Raw genomic sequence first — 17,310 nt, forward strand, 5'->3', positions numbered from 1 at the left:
TCTGATGTACCCAAACATTATACAGTCATCAGTTGAATCAAATATTCATGTATGTATAAAACACTGCTATACTACACAGGTTCCAATGATAAAGATTCCCCACTTACACACAATTCAGACAAATGTTATACAGGTGTGTATGTATTCAGAACTACGAGACAAATTTAACAGAATAAATCCATGTATGCTGACATTTTCACATGAATCAAAAACTAGAATGATCTATACCATGGAACTATTGACAGCCATATCAAAAGCATGTTGAGACTTTCACACCATACAGGCCTAAAATAAGCCCTAATTTGATACATACTGTATTCGTCAACTAAATCCAAGGATAGAATACGGAATACTCTCCCAGATGCATTGACTAGGAACTACCTGTATTAAAAAATGGTTGCGAATAGGGAAAGGTTTACTTTGAAATGTAATGATTCTCCATACATAGGCAAGAAAACCGATGTCCAGTTCTTCCAGTTGAAGTTGGAAATGATTAATGGCTTTGGGTGCGAGCCAATGCTGTTATGCTTGCCATAAGTTCACGTGCACGGACAGGAATGTGATCAGTAGAAACCCCGATTCCATACACGAAGTGCTCTAAGAATGCATAGAATCCCTTCAGCTCATCTGCATACTCAATGTTAAAAATGTAGTGGCTCTTGAATAGAGCATCAACTGCTTGAGTAGCATCACTCTCGCAGGGTACGGCTTTCCCATCAACAATGATGAAGAAAGTCGACGGGGATGTGAAGCCATCTCCTATGCGAAGCAGGTACGGCTGGGTTCTCTTTTGATCCGTTTTCTCAACGAGAAAACTCGCCACAGCGGTTCCGTTCTGCAAGGAAACACAAGTGTCATAATAGTAGTACAGTAATTCCAGGGGTTGAGGATATGTGCAGGTGCAATGTGCACGGCATAGATGCAGTGAAGCAAAAAAGATTTAGAATATAAAAGAACTCAGTGCAATGATATTGCTATGACCCCGAAAAATATGTTATTTTCAAATTGTGATATCTTGCAAATTATTCAATATTTTGGCATTCTGTCTTTTGAATCATAATTATAATCAAATCTCTATATTTACTGGCTATTCCAATTAAAATCAGAAATTAGTCTTATAAGATATAAAATGCAATGGATGAAACTGGGATAAAAAGGAACATAAATTGTAGAAATAATGTGCTCTTTTTCCCACCTATGCCTTAATAAGGCCAATACAAAATGTGCATGCCTGCGTGGCAAATTTATCAAGCTTTCGAAAAATATAAATTTGAACTTGTATAACGGGTCAAGAACACGAGAGTTCATTTAAATGAGGCACTCGGCTCATTTGTATACAGTCTTTGCCAGTATGCTGTACATGGACCATCAAAATTTGAACATGATACATATACAGTCAACTTCGCATAAGTAAAACTCCAAGGGACCATGAAAAATTATTTGACTTATGTGAAATTCGACTTACTCGATGTATATTGCACATAAAGATGAACAGGGACTATTTATTTAGTTTGACCTAGGTGATTTTTGACTTATGCAGAGTTGACTGTATTCAAAGGAATTCAAAACGTAACTGGAGTAATTTTGACTGTACGCAGTCAAACATTATGCCCACATGTTATATTGCGACCAAAGAAGTTTTGCAGGTTCAGGGTATTGATATAGCTGTGCCATGTGCCTTTGTCCTAGTGACCCTACATTTATCATTATCAGCCCAATCTATATGCTAAATTTTAAGCCGATTAGCTAGACCATTCTCAAGATCCTCGGAGAACGGGCTATTTCAACTTTGCTGTGACCCTTAACATTAGCCAAATGCCATTTGGCACTCTGACCTTTAACACTACCAAAAATTTAATTAGATTGTCAACCTGATACAAACATGCAAATGGACAACCCAAGATTATGCCCTGACCACTTTGTTGGCAGAGGCATGCAAATTCAAAGTCATTTCCACCTACTGCAAGTTATTGCTACATCAATTACATCGGCGGATCCAGGGGGGGTGCGCAGGGTGCGCGCGCCCCCCCTAATATTTGAGCGGCGCCGAAGGCGCCGCTCAAAATAAAGAAAATAAAAAAAGTAAAAGAAAGAAAAGGCGCCGCTTGAAAAATTAAAAATAAAGGAAAGAAAGGGAAAAGGTGCTGCTTAAAAAAAAATTATACACTGATATAACATTAGCAACAGTAAAGGAAAGACTATCCCCAGCAAAGCGTAATCATATCATCTTCCTTATTTTTTCTTTTAACTACCCTTTTCCCAACAACTTCGCCGGTAGCAGTGCGCTGCCTGCATATAACTGGCGCCAATCAAGAATAATCAGCGCCACCTTAATCTAAATCGGCGCCGGACAAGAATAATCAGCGCTATTTAGTTATAAATCGGCGCCAGTCAAGAAAAATCGGCACTGCCAGAGTCTTAACCGGCGCCGATCAAGGATAATTAGCGCCACCTTAATCTAAATCGACACTGGACAAGAACAATCGGCGTCATCTGGTTATAAATCGGCGCCGGTAAAGAAAAATCGGCGCTGCCTGAGTTCTTAACCGGCGCCGATCAAGGATAATCAGCGCCACCTATATCTAAATCGGGGCTGGTCAAGAATAATCAGCACCACCTGGTTAAAAATCGGCGCCAGTCAAGAATAATCGGCGCCTCCTGGTTCTAGATCGGCGCCAGTCGATTATAGATTGCCGCTGCCTGAATCTTACGTAACGTCGGTAAAAATAATCAGTACTACTTGTTTAAATCGGCGCCGGTCAAGACAAATCGGCGCTGCCTTTGTCTTAACCGGCGCCACCTAAATTTAAATCGGCGCCGGTCAAGAATGATCAGCGTCCCCTGATTTCAATAAATAAGCGCCAGTAGAATAATGAAGAAGGGCCTATTGCTAACCAAATCTAGATCGGCGCCGCGGCCAAGAATGATCGTTTTGCCCTCCCCCAATAATTCCGCATGTGCAAAAACAATAAGATGGTAATGTTACACAGAAATCAGCAAACGAGATTGAGCTACGCAACTCGTTCTTTATTAAAAATCGTGCTCAAATTATCAGATTGGAACATAAAAAATTTTCAGCTCGCGCTTCGCGCTCGCATCATTTCTGTAGCAAAACCCCATACTTTTCATGATTAAATAGGTGAATAGAATGTCCCGTTTTTAGTTCTGAACCTCAAAAGAACTCTCGCTTCGATTTGCAATAATCTTTTGTTGGATATAATCTTGTTCTTTATTAAAACGTACATTAAACTGTAATGTTTTCAGATCGAAATATCAAAATTTTAAGCTCGCGCTTCGCGCTCGCATTTTTTTTTAGATACCCATCTTAATCATTGGTACCAAGAATGCTTAGAATATCAAGCTTTCTGATCAGAATATAAGTAAATTTCAGCTCGCCCTCGGCACTCGCATTATCTGTGTAGTGAGATATGTATCCTCCTCATGAGTTACTACAAACAGTCCTAAACAGGCACCTTTTTCCTGTTTTCAGGTCAGTATACTTTAAAAATTTCAGCTCGCGCTTCGCGCTCGCATTAATTTGTCGGTGAAATATGTGTCTCTATCTCATGAGTCATGTATATCTATATGATATGAGTCATATATATATATATATATATATATATGCATGTGTGTGTGTGTGTGTGCGTGTGCGTGTTTTGACAGGGTCAGGCATTACCCCTTTTCTTTTTCAACATTTTCTTTTATGGCGACGGTGAAGTGCAAAAATATGTGCGCCGCTCGGCAGTGCGCCCCCCCTTTCGCCAAAAGCTGGATCCGCCTATGAATTATAATTAAATGTCAATGAAGTTTAAAACAAATGGTCCCAGAGAGAGTGTGTGCCATCTCTGTTAATCCATATGATGAATAGCCCACAATGACCTTCATGTATTCAAGTTTTAGTTGACAGGTTTCCATGATTACTCAATAAACAATTGGAATAGTGAGTTAAAAATTACATTCAATTTATTTCATACCGGTCTTGTGACCATGAAGTATGAGAGAGCATCTGAAATTGAAGATTTCTTCCCTGCGTGTGATGGGAGAAGGTATATCAGTACTTTGTAAGCAAACAGGGCATCTGGAAGAAAATGAATAAAAGAATACACAAATAAATGAATAAATAAACAAATGAATGAACGAATAACAATATACATGGATAACTATAGCTCCACTTATCAAGGCAGAATTCCATTCAGAGGCCCTACAAGGAAATACATTATGGAAAGCAATACAGCAATTTAACTCTTTAAAATTATTTTTACAAGCCTAAAAAGCTTCCTCAAACTTCCTAAAAGAAATTTTTAAAAATCAATTATCTGACATTTCACCTAATGCTATGAAGTTCTGAGTAGTGACAATAGTTAAGCATGCTTGAAATTCATCCACAAATTATTAGTTTCATGCTACTGAAATACATACACCATCCAAAATTGATGGATGAACATACACGTAGGACTTGTTGCATCCTCTTTGTGAATAGTTCCATTTTGGATCTGAAGATTAGAAATAGTGCTAAATATGCAGAATTCAGTTCATACCCCATCGGTAAGGGTACACTACACTCTAGGTAAAATACAAATCATGGTTGCCTTGTACAGGCATTTGTTTTTTTACCCAGGGAGTTAATTGGGCAGGTTATTTGGGTGGTCTGTTATAACAGGGTCCCCATAGCTAAGAATGTCCTCATGAGAAGTGCCTTAATACAAATCTGTCATAAATCATAGTCATAAAATGAATATTTCATACCAGGTGTTCCATTGTGTGCATCCTTGGTCTTCTTGTTCTCATCCATCAGTGTTTGGAGTTTAGGAAGTCTGGATAATTCTCCTACTTTCAGGATGAATGGGGAAAACCGCGTTTCCCAGGTTGAAATGAGTCTAGCTGCTGCATCAGGAAATAAGAGATGGAATTCCTGCTGCAACTGTATATGAAAGACAGATTGATTTGCGGCAAGTTAGTTTATAAGCCACTAAAAACTGGAAATAGTTACAAATACGGATGTAAGAATATATGCAACATTTGGTCTAAGCAAATGCATACATTTTATTTAGTAGGAGTTGATGTCATTAAAATTATTTGAACTTAGATGCTAGACAAGGAAGGGACTAGCTAGTCCTTTGTATTTTGATATTTTTTCATGGGAGCAATTGCATGTAGCCCTAGCTATTAACAAGAATAAAACTTACCGCAGTTGGGAAATCTTGGAATCGAGGGTATCGAGCGAGGATCTCTCCGACTGTTGGATATTCCTCCATAATCCAATTCCTCCTGTTCTGAAAGGACTGTTCCATGGCTTGAAGAATTTGCTTTCTGTTGTCAATACTAGCTCTTTTGCAAAAAAGAATCAACTCTTCCTCCTCCACTTGAGGAATTTCCTCTAGATGTGCATGGGTGCGCTTTGGTGTCTGGGAAATACCAATCAGACAATGACATTAAAAGATTAAAAAAATAACAACTTCAACATGTTTTGTATCGAATTAGGGATACAAGAATAAGCTCTTGAAGTCAAACCTTACTTGTGATGACATTACTACACATATTGATATTCATATTTCATATATTTTAGCATTTTCCTTCATACTGAGGATGAATAAAAGGATATTAGAAACATGTGACAATGAAAAAAATTGTTTAAAAAATTGATATTTTGAGATTTATTTGGAAATGAATCCTTCTTAGCATCATGGTGTTACCTTGGACTTGGAATTCCCTGCCTTCTGCGGTGTCTTCTGTGGTTTTTGGTCCGTCTTGGTGCGTGGACGCTGCAACTGATCTGGAGGTAAACTCCTCATTGTATTGAGCTTCGTAGCAAGGTACCCCTTTGTGGCATCATTGGGGTCAAACCACAGATCCTGTTAAATAAAACAGTATTTTTCTAATTAGTGTCACATGTAAATTAAACTTATTTAAATAACATATTAAGAAATGAAATCATACACCAAAAAGAGAAAGTTAAAAATCTCCCTAGACAGATTAGCAAATGAAAAGTGCATACTTGACCCAATTTAGCAATCAACTTCTGAAAAATTCATTAAAATGTGTATCTTAGCTGTTCATGAATCAACCACATCCAACCATTTTAAACACCTTTTCAGCTACACGTACCCTCTTTTGATATGAATACATGTTTATCTATTCAGTTACTGGCAAAAGGAATAGAATGAAATAGTGTCTGTATGCTACAGACTACTGGGAAAAGACTGGATAATGCTTGTCTGTGCATTGTGTCGATTCTCTTTTGGGACTTATATGATTGCTAATAAAAATCATATGAGAAAAGTTGTCATTGGAAAGCAAAGATTAGACCAAATTTAGAAAAGTACTAATTTGCCCATGTTTCAAGAAAAAAAAAATTAATACACACCATGCATCTTCCATAATTACAGTGAATAATAATTCTTGTCTGTACTTGTTATTTTCTGTATCTTTTTTTTTCATTTGTATATGGCAAAAAAAACAAAAAAACAAAAAACTAGATGAAATTCAACTACACAGTCAAAACATATGCATCCACTTCCCTAGAAAAACAGAGTTAAGCCCTTTCCCTTTTCATATGAGAAATTCAGCATTTTTAATCCTTTTAATGGAACCACGTGACCCATATGACATTCGACCTAATGACCCCCAAATCTTAAGTTCATTATCACACAAATAAGTGCACATGTACAAAATTTGAAGCTGATCTGCTGAACCATGTATAAGATATCGCAATAACCAGCTATTTTCATGCATTTAATGACCCGTCATCTGTGACCTTAGACCCCAAACTCTAGTCACATCATTGTCTACCCTATATGTATACACATGCCAAGTTTGAACTTGATGCACAAAACCGCAAGCATGAGAACGAAAACGGGACGGGTGGACGGGCAGCCTGAAAACATAATGCCTCCGGTGACTTCCTGACAGAGGCATGATAAAAAATAAGGGCTCACGATACGGCTGTTGCTGGTGGTATTTCTACAGCACTACATGTTAAAATTGGTGGGTCGTCCTTGAAGTCTGAAATAAGACCACATGCAAACCATGCAGCCTACATGTCGTTCTGAATGCATGAGCTGATGAGCATTAAAAATACTTCAAAACAAGACTGTGTCATGTTGGGTCAGCCTGGTATGCATGTAGTCTTGTTTCAAGGTGTCAAGGATGACCCATTGGCTCCTTAACATATATTTAGATAGGTTACATGTATTTCTAATTTGTACCATTTTACAAAACAGCTGAATGTGAATCAAATCAGAAGTTTATGGCAAATTATGGGCAAGATCTAAATAAGGCTTACCCAGCTTTTGTCACTTTACATTGTTTACCTTATTTACATGGCTCAACATTACCAGTGGACAGTAAACTTTGTATCCAAGTCAGTAAATATTCATAAATATGAAGTTTCAGTTGCCGCATGAGCTACTTCAATATTGTGTGAAGTCAAATGATTGCCGGTATTAAAGATTCCTGTTCTTTTGAATTAAATTTCTAATTTAGTGTCCTTTTAGCCGAGTAAAACATGTTCAATTGAGTACATTCCCTAAAACATTTGGTAAGTATAATTTTTCTCATATGGGCAAGTACTTTCTTTGTTTATAAGGCCACAAAAAATATGAAAGCATGTTTACTGAGCTAGATCAGGCCATCACCTAAAAAATGTTTGCATGGAGCTCTGCTATGAATGTCTTTCAAATTATTTTTTTCTATATTCCCTTACAAATTATGTTTCTTACATAAGGCCATTTTGTGTTGGATTTCAGGTTGGGAAAAGCATCTATGACACTCTTTGCGACGAGAATCTTGTCTTCTCTGGCAGGGTAGCTGTGGGGGAAAAAAAAGGCACGAAAACCTACATGCATAAATAATCTTTTTTCTTTTTTTTGGTAGGAAAATGGACATACACTGCAATGTGTATAAACAAATTACAGAGATGTTACTATTGTTCAGCTTTTCTATTCAATGTGAAAATACATATGGTAAACATGTAGGACCTATAAATAGCCAAAAAGAAGGGACATGCATATTGATATGAAATTAAGAAGTTAAAGGAGATAAGAGCTAAGCATGACCAACACCATGCAATCAATCCCAAACATGAAAAGCACCTTCAACTCTATGAGGAGCATTCAGGGTAGTGAATTGTTGGGTGCACAAGGTAATGGATAACAAATTAATCTCAGCTATGGATAAACTTGTTCCGCATCCTCAGGTTCAAATTATACACATAGGATGGGCAGCAAATATAAATCATCTTCCTAAACAAACACATGCAAAGATCTCCTGTTTTGAACACACTATCTTTGGACTGGGATGTACACAAAAACGTACATCATGCTATTCTTGCAATACTATATTAACAACAAACATACATACAGTGTATGTAACTGTACAAAAATACATTCTACACTTACTATGAATATCTCCTAACCATTTCTGATGCAACTATAGAGGTGAGAACTTGTCGCGTTTCGGTTGTGAGAGTGCCGTTAGCCTCATATTCCTGCTCCACTAGATATCCCCGTGGATGCGAATTTGTGATGGTTTTCACATCAAAGCTCTAGAATGAAAATTTTGAAAGATTATCATTAATAATTATAATCAATTTTCGCATAGTGACCCCTGTAGCCTTTGACCTCCTGCCAAAAATACCGGAACTCTTTAGCTTGAGATGTGCACACCAACTTTGGTGTTCATCGATGCGTCAAAAAGTTCTTGAGATCACTACAAGAGCGGGATGGACATGCATACACATACAGCACATCATGTACTTATACGGATAGACTGCCTCCAGCTGAATGTTACTATATGAACTTCAATGATAGCCTTTCCTGGGAGGTGAGAGCACAACACTAAATTTTAAGTACACTGTGAAAACTGCAGGCACCCACAAGTTCTCAAAACCATGCTAAATCATGACAATTCTTTTTCAGCAGTTGGTAAATATTTACCCATATATTTTATGAAATAGTAAGATTTGCCTCAACAATTTAAATCTGATGCTTTATAGCATGAATGGAATCATTCCATCAATCACAACTGGGAACTAAATGTACCTGCCTCAATTACAACTTGAGTAAATACCATACATTTACTTACGTGTTCTTTATTTGAACTGGTCTTCATTGTAGACTGCTGCAACGACTTTTGGGGCACCTCTTTCTCAGTGCTAGTTTCTGATGCCTCATCCAGACTTGTTCCTGGTCCCACTGCTTGAGTGCTGCATGCTTCCACGACAAGTGATCCCCCGTGGGCCAATAATTCCAGATCATCAGTGTCATTTTCATCTATTTCTACAAAGGAATCAAATTCCTTTACTTTCATTTTGATTATGTAATCTTTTTGAAGGTCTATGCTGAATTTCTGCGATATTTTGAATTTCAAACAATTCAACATCTCCTCCTTCGGCTCAGCACTAGTCAATGGCACCGATATTAGTTTTGTTCGATCCTTGCATGTCACGCAGAAAGGCACAACTTGGACATTATCTTCCATTTCTAAGCTGAAATTAGAGACAGATAAAAGGAAACATGTGAAATAAAATCTTGATATGAAATTTTTTTAAAGCATTATTTCATATTTAAATGCAGAAAGATAGAATGTATTTGTCATGCACCAATGATGCCTATCTTCCCGGTGGACCATATGAACGTAACCCATGGAAAGCGAATTGCATAATAGATTGTTTACAGTGTGGTTTTGAACAAGTTCAACTGTTCATGTACATATATCTGCAAAGATCAATGTCGAAGAAAGTTTAGTTTCTTCTCTTACACAGTCAACCAATAGAGTTATTGAAGTCGAGTAACTTCAAGTAAACTGCTTCTATTAATAAGTTGGATGGATACATTGTATACTGTACATGAAGCTAACATATTCTAGGGCCTATAAGCATGTGCTCATTAATTCTACCTGTTAAGACAGCAGCACTTCTCAATGAAATGTACAGAAGTTCCTTTCGCTGTTCATCATATGAGCTTACAACTTGAAGGGGCTGGTAGCTTCTTAGTTCATCCTGCTTAATGAGGAAAAACTCCACAGGATATCTTGACAGCACTTCGTATGCATAGAAGTGATCATCAAATCCATGGGTTTCCCACATTGTTCCAAACAAGTAAATATCACTTCCAATGCAGTACATATCAATCAACTTTCCAAAAGATGGCATACAATCCTGAACACCTATGTTCACACTCATTCCTGATCGGTACTCCGTGCCATGTAGGCTGATACTCTTGTTCACCACTATTTCGTCAACTTCACACAGGTTTGGGAATTTTCCAAGGAGCGTGGCACATCCCTCAGTTTCTCTGATCAGTTGTTTAACAGGATTCCTAATTACAGGATTCTGGCCAACCCCATGAGTATACCATCTATGGCACTGGCTGATTTGATGTCTCTCTGCGACAGTTTTGGCAATGTCCTTGAAATTACCAACAACAGTTGCCAAACATTTTGCGATGGCATGTTTGGCCTCATACCTCATGCACCAGCAGTTGATAAGAGGTCCTACTTTCTCAATCATGAAAGGGTAGTGTACAAGGAAGTGATGTTTCGGGGTAAGATCTCGAGCTGGAAACAGCTTCTTGAACAAAGTGTGGTGATCCTCTAAGTGGTATCTAAGGTGGCCAATCATGGATTCTGTAACTTCTCTGGCAAAGGCAATGTCCATTACCCTTCTTAGCAAGATAAGCAATTCCCAGTACTGATTGCCTCTGGGAATTTGATCGCCAATAATGAGGGGCAGGTATCTTATGAAGCACCACATCTGCGATGCAGAGTTCTTAAAGGAACTGTCTTCATTAAGCAAAGTACTTGCAGAGATCAGAGACGGCTTGTTCTTCATATCAACAAAGCCGTATGAGAAAGAACTCAACCTCTGATTCAAAAGATCAAGCGTGAACAATTTCTCTTCATGTATCAGATGTCTAAGAACTAATTTGCACTCAAGTTTACCAACACCCTCAAGAATATCATGCATCACATCAGGACAAAAGTTTTGTGTGACATGAAAGTATCGTGAATTGTTTAGAACACATGCACTTTTCACTCCATGGTTAGATACTGAGTGTTGATCAAGCATAACAGACTGCACATGAAGGTCATGATCTGCTCGAGTTCTTTTTTGACACTGGTCATCATGAAAGAGTACCTGCATTTCATGTCTTGGTGTCATACAGGTTCTGCATGGGTAGTTTCCTCGAAAGCTTTCCACAAAACCACACAAACTGTTTGCACCTAGGTTGTCTGCGGGTGTTTGAACTAAAGTTCCTCTGATTTTCACAACATTTCCATTTCTTAACGTGATCTCTGCTCCATCGTCAGATTCCAGTTGCGCCAACTCCTCCATGAATGGTTCCAGTATAGGTCGAAATCCATACTTGTCACGATCCAGACTATGGAACAGGCCAAGCAAATGGATAAATGGCAGAGTAGCATTCAGTCTAGAAGGTACGTTTTGCAAAGTGTAATAGAGTGCTCCCAGCTTATGAATGCCTCGCTTGGATCCAATGGGATTAGTCACCTCAAAATCATCATAGTACAATGCAATTTGCAAACCATGTGGACATTCTGAAAACAAGGGATGAGTCCTAAAATGTGTACCATCACAAAAGTGTCTCCTTATACCATCAGTTGACGGGGACATATAGTGTATCTCAGCTACGACATCTGGATTACTTAACACAACTCCAAGTGTTTCCTTCAGGGATATATATTGAAATGTGTCTTGCACAAGAACTTGTCTGGCAACACCAGTTGATTTATCCACTCGAACATCAAAACGATTTCCAAGAACAATAGTCTGTGGTTTAATTAATCCAAGTTCCTGTTGAAAATATTGCTCTTGTTCATATCGCGAACATAATGAAGGAAATGGGTTCTGAGCTTCCTTAAATGAATCGAGCAGTTCCTTACAACCAGCTGAATTTTCATCAATGTTTTTTGTTAGTAAAAAATGTCTAGTTTTTTGCTCTAAATCCGTCACTATATCAGAAATGAACGATGCTGACTGTTCCACAACCCTTTGAACAGTTGTGTACGTTACATTAGACTGAGAGAGTAAAGCAGTGATGAAAAGTGCTGCCCTTTTCTGCAGATGTAAACTATCAATTATTCCATTGTTCTCATCATTTCTTTCCACTGTGATGTCTTCATGGTCATAAACTGCTGCTGGATGTACAGGGTCATCAAGGTCTTGCTCATCATCGATATCACTATTTTCACGATTGCCAACATTAACAGTTTGCTGAATGCAAGGCTCATAGTCGTGTGACCTAAGTAAGTGTTTTCTAAGCGAGTTAAAAGTATGGAAAGTTTGGGGACATCCCCCCTGACCACACTGTACAATCAATCCAGGTCCGTCAAACAATGCATGGGCGACATGCAGATGTGAAAACAACTTTGAATGTCCATGAAAAATTAAATGACATACAAAGCACTTCAGTTCCATTACCCATCATAATAATTATCACAATCCACAGAAATACAGTATGCCATTGGATGTCCATATATGCATGCAGAAAATAAAAAGGAAGAAATGCATGTGACTTTCCACTTTGAACTCACCTTGTTCAGTCGAGAGGACAAGAGTACAAATTCCTTGTATCTAAGAAATAAAGGATCTCTCAGAAATTCAAAGTCAGAGGTTTTCGCACTTTTTGCAGATACTGCTGACCTAGTCTTCTCATCTGTTTGTGTAACAGAAGCGTCAGTCCGAGAATAAAATCCAGCTGAGCTCATATCACTGCATGTGACAGAACTTGTGCTTTGATTGTCATCATCACAACTTCTATTTACAAAAGGTGGTAGGGAACTGTTAGATGCAGAATCACTGTCCTCTTCAAATTCCAACTGTTCGCTTTGTGACAAGCAATTTTCAGAAAAGTCACTTTCTTGAGGATCCCTTATTGGGTAATCAGTCAATTGAGCACTGCCTTGTTTGCTAGCTTCACAAATAACGTTTGTTAATAGTGGGAGGGGATCATTAGATGATGCATCACTGTCATCTTTGATATGCAGTACATTTCTTAACAAGCTTTTTTGCTTTAAGTCCTGTCCTTGAAGCTGAAGTTTGGAGTATTGCGACTCAGACTGCCCTCTTCTAAAATATCTATCACATTGGCGTTGCCTCTTCTTCCTTCTCTGCATATAGTGACGGCCTGCAGCTCTGCTATGTCGCCCCATACATTACATCACCTCACTGACATGAAATTGAAATGTTAAATCAATTAGCAAATATGATTCATTACTAAATAAATTAAGGCAAATGCCAATTAAAGACATTGGCCCATATTCTGAACACAGGTTTTACTGTGGTCTAAATCTGTGGTTTAACTATGTGAAGCCAAAGGTGGCTTAAATCTCTAACAATGTTCAGTTTATCAGCACATTTGGCACTCAAACCATTAAAAACTGTCTGGCAATGAAAACTTTAATAGTTTTCTTCACTATTAGTTGTGGGCTTGTGGCCATTTTGGCTACCAATAATTTTAGCACAGACTTAGACCATGGCTTAAGTTAAACCAGAGTTCAGAATACGGGCCATTGGCTAACAATTATATGACTTTTAAAATTCTGAGTTGCAAGGTCCCAATTGCTATCTGTGTCTGTGATATCTTGTAAAATGAAGTCTAGAAAAAATTGCACCTGAAAAACGTTATTCAGTGCTCGAAGAAAGTGAAAATAAACAAATGACAAACAGTATTGTTCAACAAGCCATAGAAATTGATGGCAATTTTATGGTGGAGGGAGGGGGAGGGCACAACGTGCCCCCATTGTGCATTTTAGGGTTAAATTTCACTCAGAAAACGGCTAAAACCTATATTTTTAAAAAGATACTTTATCATTATGACTTCGAGTATCAAGAGTAGATTTTTCATATTCATACATGTATGTTCTCTAGTTTTTCTCCTGCATCATTTATTTTAAAAAGTTGTTAGGCAATACAATGCTCTATCACACAAACACACATAATTCCAAAAGGCATGCCTTAGCTTAGGCTTAAAATTATTTCAAAACGCACATGAAAACATATTGACTACACTGTAAAAAAAATGAATGTAATTTTACAGAATCTGATGGCAGCAGAGTCGCCAGGCAATTTTGTAAAAATACAGATTGGTGTTATTTTTCTTTTGCAAGCACTTCTTGCATTTAAGGATTTTAAAAATGTTGCACATTTGACTATTTGACTATAGTATCTAAATACCAATATTGTATTTATTCAATTTAGAAGGTATCAGTACAAAGCTGGCAATGAATTAATACTCATTTTTTAAATTTCCCAGCACTTTTCAAAACTTTGAAATAAAAGCGACTTGAAAGAAGAAAATAACAGCAGTCTGTATTAATACATCACTGTTCTGGCGACTCTGCTGCCATCAAATTGCTGTAAATTAACATTTATCTTTTACAGTGTAACACGGGCGTATGTGGAAAGGCAGCCGATTACTACACACATGCGGGGTCCAGCCATTGTCACAAACATGTGACTGAGCAACACCTTGTTCCATACTACATTTACAATAGTCAATACCGTTCGACATTACAATGGGTGAATTCAAGTTCTGTGTTTGTGTTGGTGTTGGTGTTGAGAGCGTGAATTGGGCTGCTGATTCTAGCCCCAACACTGAATTCGGGTCTATAAAAATAATACCAATCACATTATTGATAGCTCAACACCTAGTGAAGTTAGTCCCAGCACCAGCTTTTTTGCCTTTATTTCAGCCTTCACTTCAGGGTGGAGCTAATTTTTCCCCAACATGAACACCAGCTGCCAACAACGAACTTTAATTCACCCAATATCACTCGACAATACAATGCCTTGCCCTCAGACTTTAATCCCTCTAGATCTAGATGCAAGCCTCTCTCCTCAACAAGTCAAAGGCTACACTGTGTAGGCTACACAGTCTGAAGTTGCTCAATTCAAGCTATGCATTGTGTGGGTAGAATCCTAGGCTAGCCTACTGTAGGCCAGGGCTAGGCCACTTACACGCAAGCCAGGTTATCATCAGATAACCTTGCACTCACTTAGGCCTGCTACAGTGCAAATTGCTGGCAGTAGGAAAGTAGCATTCTCTATTATGATTTCCAATATAGAGGAACAAGACCAGTGATCAGAAAAATATTTTTTAAAAATCATTTGATCAAGATATTTTAGATCCAACTGAAGGAATGGAATGAAAATATATTCTATCATCCTATGTGTAAAAGACAAATATTTTCCAAGGATTTGTTGATTATTATAGTGAAATCTATCTCCAACTATAGAGGGCTGCATGTCACATAAATTTGCACAACTCAGCATACCAATGACTCCCTGAGTGGGGCTAGGCTATGTATGGTCCTAAACTAAGCTTAAAGGTACAGTAGTGGGAAAAGTGGCGCTTTGAATATTTAACTACTTTGTTAGGGGGAACGAAAATTACTACATGAACTGATGTAGAATGACTCATTTCGAACATAGTTGACGTTTTCTTGAAAAATATTTGTTCAGATCTAAAAATGGCTGAAATATCAACGAAAGATACGTCAAGTTCTCAGCGCGGGCCTGCGTTGAAAATTCACACATGTGTAAACAGTGTGTGCGAACCGCTATGTGCCGTTGAACCGAGCGCGTCTTAACTACGCCATCCCCATATATGCGCGTCAATTATTGTGCAGTTTTTACAAGGAAAACAAGAGATGTCAAACGTCTAACTTGGAAAAATACCATTAAAATTACATTTTCGAAGCTGTATTTTATCTATAAAAAAACTACACGAATCCGGGTAATTGACATCTGGAGAATCGATTGAAGTTCTATTTGATTTCAAATTTAACTTATTTTCATCTAAATTTTCAAATTATTTTCATTGTCAATTTGAAAGGTCGGTATTAAGACACCATCTTTTATTTCAAGAAATATGCAAGGGTTTTCTGTTCTGACGGCCATTCCAAATTGGCGTAGGCCTACATTCGTGACTTTAATGTATTAAAGTGGACCATATGGAGCAGTATTTTCCCTAAAAGTATAAGTCAGTAACATTTGAAGAAATTTTTATAGAGAACTTTTTCTGTAGTAGGACGGGAAACTGTTAAGAGGTCGGTATTTAGGGACAGGCATCATATAAGGTGACGGTTGATATACGATCATTTGAATTATTTAGCTGAAAATCACCGGAAATCGTGAAGAGAATACCAGATTATCTCACTCATGTATTTTTGTATGCAAACCGAACAATATCAGACTAGTCACTAGGCCTAGGTCTATATTTGAGCAGTTTCATGCCAACTTTCATTTTGCTACCACTACTGTCCATTACCTTTAAGGCCAAAGCTACGCACCATACAAATCACAATTCACATAGATCTAGAACACTCTAGCCTATGTTACAGTTAGACCTGCAATGCAACGTGTTCAAATCAGTCAAATACACACGCGATACACACTGCACATTACTTCGCATGTAGATCTAGACCTACCCTACAGACGGTAGGCTACGTTACATGGACCCCTTCTTCATTTTTCGGAACAAATCATCGGCATTGATATCGACCTGAAAATGTGCCATTAGGCATTCACCCGTCATAATTTTCTCCACAAATCAACTTTAGAATATGTTGAATCAGGATAAGGAAATGAAATTTGCAGAAACCAATGATTTTTGTGACTTTTTAGCTGCTGAATACAATTCAGTGCGTAGCTTTAGGGGAGCTTGAAGGTCCCCACATTATACAGCACACATTATTGGCAATAGACGCAGGCGAGTCAAAGCAAAGATCTTCTTCACAATTAGCAAGGTCCAGGGTATTCTACGCAACTCCACTTGAAAAATGAAAGAAGAAGAAGAAAAAAAATAGCTTGATTCAGCTCATAATGTGTTAAACTGTGGAAATATACTACTTAGAGATCAACTTACCTTCTAAAAAACAGGATTTTGGGGGATAATTTCGGTCCAGCACTAGAGTGTCGTGATGAGATAGTGACGAGGTTTTCGCGGCGATCTTGTTCACGTGATCAGTATGGACCAATGGAAAAGCGCCTCTGACTCAACCTTTTGTAAAATGCTAGACGCTCTTCATGACGTCATCATACGTATGACTTTTAGCCAATGGCAATGCGATATTTATTTCAGCATTTTCGGAATTGTTAGAACAGCGAGATAGGTATAACCTTTTTTGGTTTGCGGATCATGTTGTATTGTAAAACTCACCCTTTTCGCAACATGATAAATGGTGAAATAACATTTACATATTTCAACACTTAGAAAGTGTTAAAATCCAACATTTCAGTTTTTAGAGTGTATGACGTCATTATAATTATGCAAATTTGACTTTAACTCTGTA

At 37.9% G+C, this 17,310-nt stretch overlaps 2 protein-coding genes across 2 annotated transcripts in view; both read right to left on the bottom strand.

Annotated features, from left to right (window-relative positions):
* LOC121415677 overlaps window positions 1–10,283 on the bottom strand; it is a 10,289-nt gene extending 6 nt beyond the window's left edge. Inside the window, exons 1-8 of the mRNA XM_041608983.1 lie at window positions 9,082–10,283; window positions 8,397–8,542; window positions 7,719–7,806; window positions 5,694–5,852; window positions 5,187–5,405; window positions 4,747–4,921; window positions 3,975–4,078; window positions 1–835 (exon numbers count right to left, since the gene is read on the bottom strand). The exon at window positions 1–835 is cut by the window's left edge and continues 6 nt beyond it. Coding sequence (XP_041464917.1) covers window positions 494–835; window positions 3,975–4,078; window positions 4,747–4,921; window positions 5,187–5,405; window positions 5,694–5,852; window positions 7,719–7,806; window positions 8,397–8,542; window positions 9,082–9,477 — 1,629 coding nt within the window. The 5' untranslated portion in view covers window positions 9,478–10,283 and the 3' untranslated portion in view covers window positions 1–493. The remainder of the gene's footprint in view (window positions 836–3,974; window positions 4,079–4,746; window positions 4,922–5,186; window positions 5,406–5,693; window positions 5,853–7,718; window positions 7,807–8,396; window positions 8,543–9,081) is intronic.
* LOC121430914 lies at window positions 9,851–10,963 on the bottom strand. The gene has a single exon (XM_041628349.1). It carries the CDS (start codon window positions 10,961–10,963, stop codon window positions 9,851–9,853), a length of 1,113 nt encoding a protein of 370 aa, XP_041484283.1.
* Window positions 10,964–17,310: the final 6,347 nt, after the last annotated feature.

Source organism: Lytechinus variegatus, chromosome 1 (genome assembly GCF_018143015.1).
Source record: "Lytechinus variegatus isolate NC3 chromosome 1, Lvar_3.0, whole genome shotgun sequence".
Taxonomy (NCBI): Eukaryota; Metazoa; Echinodermata; class Echinoidea; order Temnopleuroida; family Toxopneustidae; genus Lytechinus; species Lytechinus variegatus.

Bases quoted from the DNA above. Each gene is read 5' to 3' on its own strand.
- LOC121430914 (XM_041628349.1), bottom strand. From the start codon at position 10,963: ATGCATGATATTCTTGAGGGTGTTGGTAAACTTGAGTGCAAATTAGTT.